The sequence below is a fragment of the Camelus bactrianus genome, chromosome 5 (genome assembly GCF_048773025.1).
Source record: "Camelus bactrianus isolate YW-2024 breed Bactrian camel chromosome 5, ASM4877302v1, whole genome shotgun sequence".
In the NCBI taxonomy this organism is placed as follows: Eukaryota; Metazoa; Chordata; class Mammalia; order Artiodactyla; family Camelidae; genus Camelus; species Camelus bactrianus.
Window position 1 is genome coordinate 61440279 of NC_133543.1, and position 13134 is coordinate 61453412.

The 13134-nt window shown below is 35.0% G+C and overlaps 1 protein-coding gene across 5 annotated transcripts in view; it reads right to left on the reverse strand.

Moving 5' to 3' along the window:
- PDE1A (phosphodiesterase 1A) overlaps positions 1-13134 on the reverse strand; it is a 301036-nt gene that overhangs the window by 87650 nt on the left and 200252 nt on the right. For all 5 annotated transcript variants that reach the window (XM_010959995.3, XM_045520418.2, XM_010959994.3 and 2 more), the window contains one exon: positions 7432-7545. In XM_010959995.3, the coding sequence (XP_010958297.1) occupies positions 7432-7545 (114 nt within the window). The remainder of the gene's footprint in view (positions 1-7431; positions 7546-13134) is intronic.

Here is a 13134-nt window from a genome sequence, read left to right on the forward strand (position 1 = left end):
CCACTCCAGAGGCATCAGGAGTCTCCTAACTGCATCCAGTGGTTCTCCCAGTGGCATCTAATTAACACTTTTTACCAGCCCTGCTCTACGCTGACTTTTGCTGCTCCATATTCTTCAGATATGCCTCTTCCTTCTATATCAACACTTCCTGCGAGGATCCTCTTTAGTAGTTCCATGCCTAACTTTAAATGCTGCGTTCAGCACATCTCTCCTTAGCTACCCTGTCACTCCACACCTCTACTTGGCACTTTCATCTCTCTTGACTTCTCTCCCTTGACTTTAGTTATTGGGATAACATGGTGACCCTACTGGAGATGGAACTCCAAGAGTTTCTGAAACCTTAACTGCAGGAAATGAGAAAAACTGACATTTGAAAAGTCAAACAATAATTTGTTTTATTCTGTAGAGGCTTTATTCTACATTTAGAGGCAGACTGCTCTTTTGTTTAATGAAAAATCTTTTGAGTAGGTCTTTAAGTTACACAAAAATAAAGTGAAGGCTCAACTCTGGCATATAGAAGATTGGAATAATGTGACTTCAAGAGGCTAAACAATCCTGAACAGTAAAGTACACGATTGTCTTCATTGTGAGCACAGCTACATCATTGCAGATTCTGTGTCCTTTAGAAAAATGTCATTTTCTAAATGAGGATTTAGACTGCATAGTTTTTGAGCATACGTGTTGATCCTGGAGATGACTGCACAACTTGACATTAATTTTGATAGCATGCTTCCTTCTTCTCTGCCTTGAAGCTTGAGATCCTGAACTTAGGAAAGGAAAACTTGTTTAAAGGCCCCTCCCCTGGGGATGGTAAGGTGGCTTTACATGATGGGCTTAGACCTTCAAGGATGCAGAGAGATGCCTGGTAGGGGATCTCTATGGAAGGAGCTGAGTTGTGTGTTCTGAGAGGTCTTACAGCAGTAATAGTGATTCTAGCTGATTCTAACTTCAGTTTGGGGAACTGGAGGAAGGGACTGAGCTCATGCTTGAGAGCAGTACCAGCCTGTGGATTGCTGGACTTGAGGGAAAAAAAGGTGACCTGCAGAGGAACAATTCAGCAGTCTGAAGAAAGCTGACTGCAGAGGAAAGTGACAGCCAGGAGAGATTGATTAAATAAGTAAACATTCATTGAGCATTCTCAAAATCTTTAGGATATGAAACATATTGGAATAGCAAAGGATCTCTGATTATTGAAATCAAAATCGAGCATCAAATAAAAAAAATCTGAGACCCCTGGATTATAATCCCCAAATTCACATCTCTAACTGGCACCATATTTCTGAGCTCTAATGCCCATATATCTAGTACGTTCCAGACATTTTTAATCTGAATTCCTTTTGTTAGAAGCCATGTCCTTGAGTATGGGCACGGGGAGCTTTGCCAGGCAACTAAACTCATTAACGCAAAGCAAGTCCAACCACATCTGGTTCAGAATTTTGACTCTACAATTGTTACCTCAAGCTACTCCTTCTGGTTATGATTTACTGCCATTACTTAGTGGGTCCTCTTGTAATCTGTCAGTGTGCTTGGGTTTCTCTCCCAAACTCTGACCCTCTCTGTTCTTATTTGCAGCATCAGCCCTTGTTCCTAGGTTTACCTTCCCAGCTCTTGACTCATTTCCAGCCACCATCTATCTGCACAGTTGTACTCCTGATTCTGATGATCAGGGTGTCTGGTACTCACTTCACATATTCAGTAAATATTTGTCTCATGAGTAAATATCCCTTAGTAAATTCCTATACTTGATGATTTTAAGGGCTTCCTTTTGAGATGCCCTGGATTTCACTCAATTTCTAGTAGACTAACTTTGTGACGTATTGCTTGACATCCATGCATTCTTGCTCAAGATCATCTCTCAGAATTAAGGATCTTAGACTTACTAAGACATAGGAATCCACTGAAGATTTTTTTAAAATCAAGATCTGTATCCTATTAAGGTTTGTTTTCCATCAGTTTGCACTTTGCTTTCATTTCCTGGTAACTTGAGCCCACCTGTCTTCATTTCTTTAGGATCCAAAACTGCTCTCAAGAAACTATTTGATATTTTTCATAAATTATATATCCTAAGGTGTTATGTACCCAGAAATACCTGCATTTCATTAGTACAACAAAAAGTGGTGATTATTCAACTCTTGCTCTGTCAGATATTGTGCAACATTTAATCCTCAAATCAACCCTGTGAGGTCAGTATTGTCGTTATTGTTAATTTACAGATGATAAAGCTAGGAAACAGAGAAGTTAAGTCAGTTGCTTAAAGGAAGAGAGTATTGATCCAGGCTTTGAACAACCCACACTTTCTGAATCCAGAGTCTGTGCTCAAACTATGGTAATCATAAGACTTAGATTGGTTCACATTAAGAAAATGAAGTTATAAATTGTGTTGTAGGGTGGTGTTAGTAAGCATAATACCCATCATTGAAAGTATAGCTCCCAGTCAGCTGCCTGTCCTCGTAAATAGCAATACATGAGGCCAAGGATGCTACTTTTCCTGGCAGCGTCCAAATCCAAATAAGGACAAACAGATTTTTTTAAGCCACATGTTTTTGGATTATAACTGTGCAGTTTTGAAAAGCAATAGCCTCTAGGGACACATCTGAAAGCAGAATTCATAAGATACTGGCATTTGCATTTGAAAATGTCTTGTTAAGAAACCTACAAGAAATCATATTCATTAGGGAATTGTGCTTTAATCCCTCAAAGAAGTTTACAATACAAATTCTATCAGAAACTCTGTTTTTATTTTTCTTACTCAAATCATATTTCAAGAGAGATTTTGCGTTATGATTTGTTTTAACTGAAACCCTGCAGCCATTAAGTCTCAGTGGGAAAAGGTGTGTGTGTGTGTGTGTGTGTGTGTGTGTGAAAACAATTCAAAATTTCTGTTTTATCCTGCTTTATTATGCATAGACCTTTTTTGCAGTTCAGCCAAAAAATTTTTTTAAAATGCCTCTCTGGAATACTTACTGAAGAATTTTTTTCCAGAAAGAAAATTTTCCATTAAGAAAAATCTCAGAAGTCAGCATTTTTTAAATTTCAAGTTTGAAAGAAAAGAAATTCTTCATTCCATCTCCTTCTAAATCATCTCTGTTTTGCTAACATTCCTAAGGCAAGTGCAATTTTAATAATTATATATACATCTTAACAAAAACATCCTCAATTTACTTCTGTGTCTTACCAAGTCTATAGGAAATTGAACCAGATCAAGTATTTTTGCTCTAAAATTTCTTGAGTTGTTATTTAATCATAAAGTGACAGCCTTAGAAGATACATACAAAGTATTCTTAGGTCTGACCAGTGGAATGATAGTAAATGTTTAACCACTGGCTCTCCAGAAAAATCACTAATCATAATTTGCAGCATTTGGCAACTTCCATGGTATAAATACTTCCAGTTGCAAGATATCAATGTGACATCACTGAAGGCAGAGTTGGAAGAAGATGTACCTCAGTGCACATACCTCTGGGTCTGACAACCCTGACAGCATGTGAGCTTTCATCAAAACTTCCAATGAGTCTTTGAAATTGCCTTCTAGTCAGATGTGACTAAAGGGATGCAGATGAGAACTGTGCCTCACAGCCAGGGTCTAGAGTTGGGCTGCCAAGGCCCTAACTCCACTCTTTAAGGTACTCACTGGGTTAGTTAAGCTACGTAACTTTTCTGTGACTCTCTTTGCCCCTACGTAAAATGGTGATAATAAAGTTTCTATCTCATTAGGATGGTTATGATGATGAAACACAATAGTGTCTTAAAATACTTAGAAGAGTTCTTGGCACATAGCAGACTACAATAATAAGTTATTAGTAATAAGTGGTAGGTATTGTTTTTGCAGAATTTACAATTTCAACTATCAGGATATTTTACACATTGTCATCTAAATCTTTCAGAGGGCATTAAAAATCATCCTGCTTGATAGCGATAGTCTGAGAGGAGCCAGTTATAGAAAGAAGAGCCCTAAGTAAGAAGTCATACCTTGGTTTCTAGTTCCAGCTTTGTTAAAGTCTAGGTTTGTGACCTTTGACTAACGAGGTTACTTCAAGAGCTGTAGTCCTCTCATTAGTAAAGTAAAGTATAGAAAGTAATGACACCCTGCCAACTGCACTGGATTGTGGTAAGACTAAAATGAGATAACAAAGCTAAGAGCTCTCAGAATGGTACAAATGTGGGGTATTGTTATTAATCCAATTTAAAAAACATGATGCCATGATAGCATTAAAAGAGTGAAAAGTTTGGTGTCATTTGAGTAAAATTGAGGAATGTGTTGTTAAGAGCTGGGATGTTTTGTTGTCAAGAGGAAAAAAAATTTGTACCATGAAGCAATAAAGCAGTTTTTTTTTTCCCACAAAAGAGCAAGTTTCAAATGAAAAGGAACTATACTTTGAAATGTAACATAAGTTTAAATAAATTAGGGATCATGGGGATCTATGTTAAAAAATATCCATGAAATCATAATTTTCTGGGAGAAGGAAATACAACAGAAAAATTAATAAAGAAAGCATATAATATTCTATCAAATGAAAGACAAAATACTTAGGCAAACCGAATAGTTTAGTATTATGTCTTTACAAGATGAATAGTGTAAATCTCCAAATAATTATTAAAGGTGAAAGTTCTTAATTTCTATATAAATATAAAAAATTAAGTGTCCAGGGCAGATTGAAGAAATCTAAGTATGTTAAGTTCAACAACTTGTGAACAATAAGGAACAAAAAATTGAAGGCAAAGAAATTATAGGAACAATATCTAATTTTTTTTTTATTTACACTTTGACTCTCTGTTCTCATAGAAGGATCATATATATTTATACACATTCAGTGAAAGTTAACCAAAAAGTCATTCTAAAAGTATACTTATTTTTGTCTTAGTTTATGACTCCACACCATGCTTTAGCAGAGGAGTTCTGTTCTGGGGACAAAGAAAATCACCTATGCATCATGGTCCTCATCACACCCTTTTCTGTCAGTTACTAGTGAAAATCCCCATCGTCTGAAATTTAAAAGTTTAGTACATGATATAGGAAGAACTCCAAGTTTCTTTGTTTAGGGGAAAACAAATCAAAATGAAAGATGTCTCTTAAGCTATAAAAAAGAATACAATAATGTCATTTGCAGCAACATGGATGGACCTAGAGATCATCATTCTAAGTGAGCTAAGCCAGAAAGAGAAAGAAAAATACCATATGATACCACTCATATGTGGAAACTGACCAAAAAAAAAAAAAAAAAAGAGGACACTAATGAACTTATCTACAAAACAGAAACAGACTCGCAGACATAGTAAACAATCTTATGGTTACTGGGGGAAAGGGATGGGAAGGGATAAATTTGGGTGTTTGAGATATGCAAATGTTAGCCACTATATATGAAAATAGATTAAAAAAAATTTCTTCTGTATAGCACAGGGAACTACATTCAGTATCTTGTAGTACCCTTTAATGAAAAAGAATATAAAAATGAATATATGTATATGCATGACTGGGACATTGTGCTGTACATGAGAAATTGACACACTGTAACTGACTGTACTTCAATAAAAAAAAAGATCATGATCAAAAAACATAGTCCACACCAGAAACTGACACTGTAAGCTGACTATACTTCAATTAAAAAGAAGAAAAAAAAAAGTGTTACCTTCCATGAAAGGCAGAGGGAAAAATATGAAATTAAAAATTTGTACTTAATTACTGAAAATATACATAAGAAATTTATGAGCTGGGGAATTTAAGTAGACTTGGGAACAGGTGGAGGCAAGACATTCATAAGGTACCTTTTTACATTTTTTTGATTTTTTGAATCATATTTTAATTTATTACCTATTACATAACATTACTGTGTGTAATTCCTCTACACATTAATATATAAAAACTTCAATCTCACACCAGACAACATTTCTCTCCTGCCCCACGCTCAGGCCTGCCCCAGGCAGGGAGCCTGTAGAAGAGAAGGGAACGATGGATGTCTTCACGTTCCACGTTCCGGCCCCGTCCCACTCTGTCCCACTCTGCTGCTTCTCGTTGTTCAGCACTGTGCATTGAGGGAGGCAGGAAATAACAGTCAAAGGGTCTTAACAGATTGGTGGGTTTGTTGTCACCTCTGTGACAAATGCCCAAATGCTAGTTGTTTATTTTTTCCCTCTTAGGGAGCTTTTATGCACCCTTCAGAGACAGCTCACTACACTAAGAGGGCATCTTGAACATTGTATGTTCGCTGATATTTGAGCTGAATTTTCACGACTTCTACCCTGGCTTCTATACCAATAATTACCCTCCGAAGCCTGTTTTTCACCCTCTGAAGTCAGTATTCTTTGGTCAATCCCTTTGAAAGACCTCTATTCCACCTGTCTCCTGACTTTGAAAAAACTCAGTACTTATCTGTGCTAAACTCCAGAAGTGCATGACTCTCTCTCCACAGGGTTCCTCTTACCTCTGAATCAGTCTGCCACCTTTATCTTTCATGAGATGAGAGTCAGGAACTAGTCTCAGCACTCTCTGGACTCCAACAGACCCTGGTCAGATTCCCCAAGAGCTGTCACATCATGCTGCCTTGAGTCTTCTATTAGCTCTAGGGTCCTCAGGACCCCTCCTATGACTTGAGGTCAGGGGTAAGAATTCCCTTAGAGAGGAAAGAGAAAATACACAGCTCTCCCTTTAGGCCAGGATTTCTTAAACTCCATACTATTGACATTTGGGGCTGGATAACTCTTTGTTGCGGGGCATTTTCCTGTGCATTGTAAGATGTTTCCCAGCATCCCTGGCTTCTACCCACTATATAACAGTAGCATGTCTCCATCAACCAAACCGAGAAAGTCTCCAGAAATTGCCCAGTGACCCATGGAGAGCAAATCATCTGGTTGAGAGCCACAGTACTGGGCTAACAACCCTCTTCAAAAAAATTCCCATTTTCTAATCTCCTTACAGCTCTGCTAGTTATGAGGCTGGTGATGAGGTTTAGGTGATAATCAAATACACATTTGGGACTGCCCCTTAGCAAGCTCTGCACAGAGGGTCTGACAGACACATCTCATGAGACTCTGTGGGTATGTGACACCCATATGCTCAGAAGGAACTCTGAAATCTTGAGGTAATAGGAAAATTCTTATATCAGTGAAAATATGTATAAGTCTACATTTATCTGTCTCTATTTAAAAATCTGAGCCTAAGGACAATGAGAGTAGGGGGAGAGGAGACTTCAATGTGTTTATTTTATGACTTTATGGATTGAGTATTTGTGATATTCAAGCATTTGGATTAAAATGTATATTTGTTAAAGAAAGGATCATAGTCCTTACATGGCTACACAAATAACATTTTAAGTTTTAATAAGATTTTGATTTTGATTTCATGACTAAGATATGAAAGGAGGGTCAAAAAAAAAAAGGGGGGGGGGAAATGGATAGAGCCAAAAAATTTAAAAGGGAGAGGAGGTTAAAACTTACCTTGTTTCATCGATATAAACTGCTTCCAACACAGATGCTGCATATTCAATATTCTTCTTTAAGTCTACAACATTAACATCACCTTTTTCCAGCTGCTTCACCAAGCATCTTAGTCTATTTCAAAAAGTGGCCGAAAAAGAGAGAAAAATAAAAAGATTTATTGTAACTATATGGAAATTAGCTTGCTATTAAATATACACATTGAGTTATATTTTCAATATATCTTTGCAGGTCATAGAAATATTTTCAGGTATTTTGGGTATAATCAAGATCAGTCTTTGTCTCTTAAACAACTAGCAGAAATTATATTCACCTCTCAATAATACTAGGTCTGTAGGTTGCCAGTTTAGATACCATATTTCAAGGACAATTTTTCTGAAAAGTCAAAACAATATAGATGTTTTCATAAAACTATTCCTAACACTAGAATGTATTGTATGGCTGCTTTGTTTCCTCAGAATTGGCACTAAGAGAATATTTAAAGGATACTCTTTTTCTTTAACATTTTTTATTGATTTATAATCATTTTACAATGTTGTGGTAAAGGATACTCTTTTGATTACTACTATAGCAATTATTCACTGTGTATAGCAATAAAAACAAACATAAAAGGAAAAAATCTGAGAAAATATAATTAAGATGAGAAAAAATATATGTATGTATGCTTAGTGTTTTTACTGCAATGGTTTTTCATCTGAGGCAAACCTGTAAAATACTTTCTCTTGTTTTTGCCCATAGGATGATGTGTAACAACTGTTTGAGAAATTTTAAAGCATGTCTGGATTCCAAAATTCATACAGAATCAAGGATCTAGAACAGTCAAAACAAATTTAGCAAAAAGAACAAAGGGGATTTACACTACTTCAAGACTTATTTTAAAGCTACAGTAATCAGTACAGTTTATAAATGGCATAATATAGTATATTATTAGCACCAAAATAGTTCAATAGATCAATGGAACAGAATATAAAGTCTAAGAATGAGCTGTAATGGAAAAGAATCTGAATATATATATATATTTTGAATATATATATATAAAAAACTGAATCGATATAAACTGAAACCAACATTGTAAATCGACCAAACTTCAATAAAAAATAAGAATTAAAAAAAATAAAAATAGACCCACAAATATATAAACAATTTATTTTGGAAAAAGTTGCAAAGATAATTTAAAGAAAAAAGGATAGATTTTACAACAAATAGTACTGTATCAACAGAAGTCTCTATGTGTAAAAGAAACTTTGATCCATACATGCATCACGGATCTAAATGTGTATCTTCAAACTATAAACTAGAAGAAAATATAGGAGAAAATCTGACAAAATATGTGCAAGCTCTATATACTGAAAACTACAGCTGAAGCAAAACAATAATAAGATATAATCAAACAGCTATTAGAATGACTAAAATTAAAATAACTGATCATACCAAATATTGGCAAAGATATAGAGCAATTTAAACTCTCATACACTGCTGCTGGGAATGTAAGTAGGCACAATCACTCTGGAAAACAGTTTCTTAAAAAGTTAAACATGTATCTACCATATGACTCAACCATTCTATTCTTTGGTGGAAAGAAAAAGAAATATATGTCCTTAAAAAGACTTCTACATCAATATTCATAGCAGCTTTATTTGTAATAGCTCCAAACTGGGAACAATCCAAATGTGTTTATCCACAAGTAAATGGAAAAACAAATGGGCATATCCACCCAAAGAAGTTCCACTCAGCAAAAAAAGGAACACATAATTGATACACACAATGACATGAGTGAATCTCAAATAATTATGCTGAATGAAGTAAGATGTGTGCATGCTGTATGATTCCATTTATATAAAATTTTAGAAAATGTAAGCTATTCTTGCAGTGGCAGGAAGCAGATCAGAGGTTGGGAATGAGGAGAGGAAGGAAATTACAAAGGAGCTCAAGGAAATTTTGAGGGTAATGAAAACGTTAATTTTCTTGATTGTACTAATGGCTTCATAGGTGTATACATATGTCCACATTTACCAAATTATAAATTACAAAATGAAATATGTAATCAATAATTTGAGATTAAAAAGGATATATGTTAAATAGATGCTTCTGTTACATATCTGTTTTTCATCAGTTTAATTAAAATATTTAAAAATTTAATATATACTATCAAAGACATTAAACAAAATCTAAAGCAGCATTAAACTGTTAATGATCTCTCTCCAAAGAGAATGAAGCTAATCTTTGATAATTCGTAAGACTTTAAAAATCAGCCTGAAATTTATGTACTGAACAGTCTTTGATGTTCTTAGCTTTTTGGAGGGACTTCCTCAGCATCTAATGATCAGAACACTTGAAAGAAGACAGAAATGAAAATAGAAACACCATCTTTGAAAATAATTGATTGGCTCTGTGATTTAATCAAGCAGTTGCAGAAGAAAAACAATTTCTACCTTTGAACAAAGAGTACTGAGCTGTAGAAAATGATTATTTTTTTAATCCAAATATAGAACTGCCAGCTTCCAAATGAAAAAATACTCAATATAAAATGATGTAGTTTTCATAATCTTTACTTCATATACTCTAAGTTTACTTTCTAAGATACCACTGCATGATCCTATCTTGCAAGAGGACCACCTACATAACTAAGAATATTCTCATACTGAAAAATCCTGTGTGTCTATTCATGTCTTCATTAATTCCAAGCTAAAAATTCCCAGGATATCTCTAATGTTATAGAGCATGAATGGTATATACATTAATAATTTAAATTTAAAAGAAAATTGATAATCATGTACCTATCAATGTCCCCATTTTTGACCTAACTGAAATACAAAAGTGAGAAGGATATGGTTTTAAGAATGCCATTTGACAAAGGAGGCAAGAATATACAATGGAATAAAGACAGTATCTTCAGTAAATGGTGTTGGGAAAACTGGACAGCAGCATGTAAAGCAATGAAGCTAGAGCACTCCCTTACACCATACACAAAAATAAACTCAAAATGGATCAAAGACTTAAACATAAGACAAGATACAATAAACCTCCTAGAAGAAAATATAGGCAAAACATTATCTGACATACATCTCAAAAATGTTCTCCTAGAACAGTCTACTCAAGCAATAGAAATAAAAGCAAGAATAAACAAATGGGACCTAATGAAACTTACAAGCTTCTGCACAGCAAAGGAAACCATAAGTAAAACAAAAAGACAACCTATGGAATGGGAGAAAATTTTTGCAAATGAAACCAACAAAGGCTTGATCTCCAGAATATATAAGCAGTTCATATGACTTAATAAGAAACAAACAAACAACCCAATCCAAAAATGGGCAAAAGACCTAAACAAGCAATTCTCCAAGGAAAACATACAAATGATTGATAGGCACATGAAAAAAAATGCTCAGTATCACTAATTATCAGAGAAATGCAAATCAAAACTACAATGAGGTATCACCTCACACCAGTCAGAATGGCCATCATTCAAAAATCCACAAATGACAAATGCTGGAGAGGCTGTGGAGAAAGGGGAATCCTCCTACACTGCTGGTGGGAATGCAGTTTGGGGCAGCCACTGTGGAAAACAGTATGGAGATTCCTCAAAAAACTAGGACTTACCATATGACCCAGGAATCCCACTCCTGGGCATATATCCAGAAGGAACCCTACTTCAGGATGACACCTGCACCCCAATGTTCACAGCAGCACTATTTACAATAGCCAAGACTTGGAGACAGCCTAAATGTCCATCAATGGATGACTGGATAAAGAAGAGGTGGTACATTTATACAATGGAATACTATTCAGCCATAAAAACCGACAACATAACGCCATTTGCAGCAACATGGATGCTCCTAGAGAATGTCATTCTAAGTGAAGTAATCCAGAAAGAGAAAGAAAAATACCATATGAGATCGCTCATATGTGGAATCTAAAAAAAAAACAAAAACAAAAACAAACAAACAAAGCATAAATACAAAACAGAAACAGACTCATAGACATAGAACACAAACTTGTGGTTGCCAAGGGGGTGGAGGGTGGGAAGGGATAGATGGGATTTCAAAATTGTAGAATAGATAAACAAGATTATACTATATAGCACAGGGAAATACACACAAGATGTTATGGTAGCTAACAGAGAAAAAAATGTGACAATGAATATACATATCTTCATGTGTAACTGAAAAATTATGCTCTACACTGGAATTTGATACAATATTGTAAAATGATTATAAATCAATAAAAAATGTTTAAAAAAAAGCAGAAGAGGTAAATCTAAAGTAATATCTATAGCAGATGTTAAAACTGACATTAAAATATGGCCATACACAGGAGTGCACAAAAACACACAAATAGGGACTGTCAGAACAAGAAGCCACAACATCATTTTCAGTAAGTCCTGCTTGCCTATAATCTGAACATGATAAAAATGATAAGAAGCCATTAAATAATGAAATGGTCTTGTTTACTTTGCAGGTCAATGCTTAGAAAATTAAATCCTCATCTTAATCTAAGAAGAAAGGCTTAAAATCTCTTTAAGATACTTTTTTTTACATAGGCAAATATAATTGAAAGCTCCTTGATACCTTTATTTTATAGAATAAATAATTCCCATAACAAATGGTATCATTGAAACAATGGAAATAATTGTATGGCAAATATTATTGTCTTTTAAAATACATTTACATTCTATGTTTAAAGAAGCAAAACAATCCCACTGAAGTGGAGAATATATAATGGAAAAGTATGTTTTTAAGTACAAAGAAATATATAATTATTTTCTCTCTTCTCCTAAAATCACAATTTAGGTTAACTATCACTTTACTTCTAGAGTATACTTTTTATTACAGAAATGGGCATTGCATAATTCCCCCTTCCAAAAAACATTACATACTTAAATAAATATGTGGTTAAATATATATTTAAGTATATGAATACCTAATACATTCAAATATATTTATAAAGTATATAAATATATTTATTCATAACATTGTTTCATAGAGGAAATATTTTTATATATTATATATATACATTTAAATATATGTGTTCTGATGAAGAAAAAGTAGTGACCTTCACCTACTAGTATTTATTTAAACCAGGGAAGAAAGGTTAGGAATAGGGTGTACACATAGCAGACCCACTGAAGAACAATTTTACATTTTATGTCATTCTCTTGGACCTTGGAAAACACACATTTAGCACTGAGCTCAAGTGGTCCCTCTGAGTTAAATATCTTTCATTTGTCCATCCAGAGCCACTCTCCTGGGCTCTCCTCTGCTCCTTACCCTGAGGGAGAGAATGCAGAGACTACATCAGGCTTCTGATTTCAAATTGGCATCAGCAGGAGATAGGAGAAAGGGAGCAGTGAAGGCAGTGTGTTATTCTTCTTCTCCCTGGAGTGTCACCTCCACAGGAAGTCATTTACCAGACAGCCCTCTCGACAGAGTTTTCTCTCAGCACCTCTCTTTCTCTCTTCCTTTCAAGGTACAACACATCCCGGGAGCCCCATGTTATTAGCCCAGAGGTGTTACATTATCCTGGTAGTTTCCTACACTCGTCTACCTACTATAAGTACTCTTTTTATTAACTGCACCTTAAATTGCCCATTTCAGCTGTGCTATCTTTTTTGCCTAACTTGTACCTACAATGCCATTCCTCCATACCAGAGACTTTCAGCACAATCCTATGGGGGGTGTCGGAAAGACTGTAAGGATTTCGAGTCAG